Genomic DNA, 3,612 nt, shown 5'->3' on the forward strand with positions numbered 1-3,612 from the left:
AATAGTTTGTTACAAATTTCATTATCATATTTATACGACATAAAGTACATTCTATTTACAATTGTTGATCAGTAGTCAGTAAAAAGTGATATAAATAAATAAATGTATAAAATTTTGTATATAAAAGAGTAAACTTCCAATATAAATCTATTAAATTCATGCAATTTGTCATATTTTCAGATACATTATGTTAATGTTAAAAATATAATTAAAATAATATACAGTGTGATATACTCAAAATTTCTGTAAAATTTTTTTTCGTTTCTAAAGTACTTGTTATGCAGACTTAATTTATGCTTTTTAGATTCTATCATCATTATGTGTAAACTATCTTTTTTAGCAATTATTATAAAAGTTGACTCTCCTTCTGCATATAATTATCTTCTTTCAGATATCACATAATATTTCACGTTTATTTTTCAAATCTTCGTCAAAGAAAAACGAAGTTTTGCTAGATATACGAAATTATATAAATAAACATTATTTCTGTGTCATAAAGCACGATGATTATTGCACTTGGCTGTGCATAATAAAAAAGATTTAATATTGTGCGCTAATATGATATCATTTAGATTTTAATAATACCTATGAGCATTAAAAGGGACTTCTATATATGTTTTCCAGGACAGTCTTTATACTCGCTTCATCGTACATTACCTAATGGGAACCATTCAATAGTTTCGTTCGTCAAGTCAACATGTCCGAGTGGCAAACTTATACCACCGAGAAATTCATTCTCCTGTAAAGTATCATGATTCCATATCGTTGCTTCGAGCGTTCTTTCCCTGATTACTTCTAGAGGCATTCTATACTCCAACTAGTGTAAAAAATGAGTTATTACTAAGCTTACTGTCCAATTAATACACCTTTGTATTATATCTATTATTTATCCATTTCCTAAGTATTATATTTATAATTTATAGCTTATTATAAAAATCTGACTTTATTTACCATCTCCATGAATGATGGATGACAATTCTTCTTTACTACTTTCGTTTTCCGTTTTGTTGCCTTTGTAGGATCGGGTTTGAGGTATACCTTCACATATGTGTTTGGCTCTTGAGCATTAGCCACTTTGGGGAGACCTCGTGCATGACAAACCATAACAGATAAAGTACCGCGAACATAATGAAGAGCCAATTTGATTTGACCACTCTGCATGTTATCTCTGACTCTCTTTTCAGCCCACCAATTATTTCCAACTGTTAAAAGTAAAAATGATATTATATATTAGTCGATAAATTATTTTCGCATAAGTTTTAAACGCTCGCTAAATTGTATTTTTCAGAATGTCATTATTTTAAAGATATTATTTATATATTTGTATTTTATTATTTTAATATTTTACTATAATAAATAATTTAATTTTTGTTCAATTTATTATTAATGTAAAATAAATATATTGTAAAATTTATTATTAATATAAATGTATAAATATTATGCAGATTTATATTTCGGAACATATGATAAACAGCGTTTATAAATAATAATAATAATATATTTGGAAAATTTAAATGGTACCAAAATACCTTTGACTTTACGCAAACGAATGTCGGGATTCTTTTGGTCTCGTAACAGTGGATGAAAGAAAGTATATACCAGATCGCTTTGGGATATTTCTGGTGCCATTTTAAACAGACTCACAAGAAATTTTTCTATATCCGCACGTCGTTTATCGGCTACCTGTTTAATGTTAGAACGTCCCACGCTAATTCCACTTGGTAAACTGTGAAACAAACAGAGAGATTCGATATTATTCTCGCAATGCGAATGAACAGGATGTTTCCATATTCATAACATAAAATAAAATAAACATCGCTATTCGCGTCTCAAAGGATCAAGCTATCATTAGATACTATCGTAAATAAACAACATAACAGAGATCGTACAGGACATACAGCACTGTATTGAGTAGTAGTTGAGATCTCTTTGTACTGTAGTAAGAGAAAGAATGAATTTAAACTCAAGTGTTTTAATAAAGTGAATAAAGTGTCATATTAATTAATGTATTCCTTTAACGTTTCATGAATTGTGTTACGCTCGCAAGTTAATCATTGTATGACTAAGACTGTTAGATATGAGATGTCAGACTTTAATATCAGATGATCTAAAGATAACGCATATCAAAAGGTATGACATTGTGGGCGCAGAGTTTTTGCGTTTAAGATATCTTCTTATATTTCATACGACATATTGTCTTCATTCTGCGTCGCGAATTTGTGACAGCATAACACGCCATAATAGTTTCCATTTTTAAAGGTATTGTGATTTGCTGATCTAAATCTCGATTTGGAACATCTGTATTTTTTCGTCTAAAGTAAGCACGGGTGATGATAGTTGCCTTAAAAGTTCTATATTGTAAGTATAAATAATTTTTCTAATTAGAAGAAAATAATTATACCACTCTACATTGCACGTCATCTTGTATGAGCAAAATTAATATTGTAAGATAACAAAATAAAAAATATAATGTACTTTTTAGGATACAATTTACTCCATAAATACATCATTCTCAAAAGAGAAATTGCAATTTATAGTTAATATATCATTTCTTTTCACAAGAGTGAGTAATTTTATATCATGTTTATACGATGCAATATCTTCGTAATATTTACAAAGATTTGTAAAATATTTTTAATATTATCAATAAAAATACGGAAATATTATCTGTAGATAATTTAAGAATTCATTTAAAATTTGAAAATTTGAAAATTTTCAATATAAATTAACTGATTTCCAGAAGTTTAATATTAAATTTTGAAAGAAAATGGGTCTGAAATGGTTTCGGGCAAGTTTATCGATGGAGAAAGAAGCGTCTAAAGTTCCAGCAATGATGGGCTTATATCGAAGAATTTCATTCGAGCCAACAATTCAAAAAAATGTGGAAATCTCATTGTCAACTGTGCCTCTTTTAATCGTAAGTGATTTAACGTCAAGTGGCGATAACGAAACAGTGAAAAATGACCGCTCAAGAGCAGATCTTACAAATCAAACATCATCGTCAAGTATTGATTCGGAGGAAATCACGATAAAAGATATTGACAACAAATCACAGATAAATAATCATTCGGTTGAAAATACAGAGTCTTCTATTTTCACCAAAGATCCAAATGTAAAAGAGGAATCGGCACGTGGCGAGAAATTAAATAAGATAACTAAAGATCAGAATATGTCAGATATAAAAAGTCCTATCAATTCAGATAACGAGCTAGTGATCTAATAAGGGGAAAATATCAAATATATGCACATGATGTTTAGCGTAAGAAAAAAGCATATAGAAAAAAAGATACTCTTGTTTCGATTCGGCACTTCTCTACTTTACTATCTTATATCTTTTTATATACTACACACACACACACACACACACACACACACACACACACACACACACACACACACACACACACACACACACACACACACACACACACACACACACACACACACACACACACACACACACACACACACACACACACACACACACACACACACACACACACACACACACACACACACACACACACACACACACACACACACACACACACACACACACACACACACACACACACACACACACACACACACACACACACACACACACACACA

At 30.3% G+C, this 3,612-nt stretch overlaps 2 protein-coding genes across 2 annotated transcripts in view; one reads left to right on the forward strand and one right to left on the reverse strand.

Moving 5' to 3' along the window:
* Positions 1-643: 643 nt before the first annotated feature.
* Positions 644-3,612, reverse strand: part of LOC105625481 (phosphatidylinositol 4-phosphate 3-kinase C2 domain-containing subunit beta) — an 11,993-nt gene continuing 9,024 nt past the window's right edge. Inside the window, exons 23-25 of the mRNA XM_012206812.1 lie at positions 1,530-1,726; positions 952-1,202; positions 644-817 (exon numbers count right to left, since the gene is read on the reverse strand). Of these exons, the coding sequence (XP_012062202.1) occupies positions 644-817; positions 952-1,202; positions 1,530-1,726 (622 nt within the window). The remainder of the gene's footprint in view (positions 818-951; positions 1,203-1,529; positions 1,727-3,612) is intronic.
* On the forward strand, positions 2,768-3,220 carry LOC105625470. The gene has a single exon (XM_012206801.1). The coding sequence runs from the start codon at positions 2,768-2,770 to the stop codon at positions 3,218-3,220; it is 453 nt and encodes a 150-aa protein (XP_012062191.1).

The sequence above is a fragment of the Atta cephalotes genome (genome assembly GCF_000143395.1).
Source record: "Atta cephalotes unplaced genomic scaffold scaffold00003, whole genome shotgun sequence".
NCBI lineage: Eukaryota > Metazoa > Arthropoda > Insecta > Hymenoptera > Formicidae > Atta > Atta cephalotes.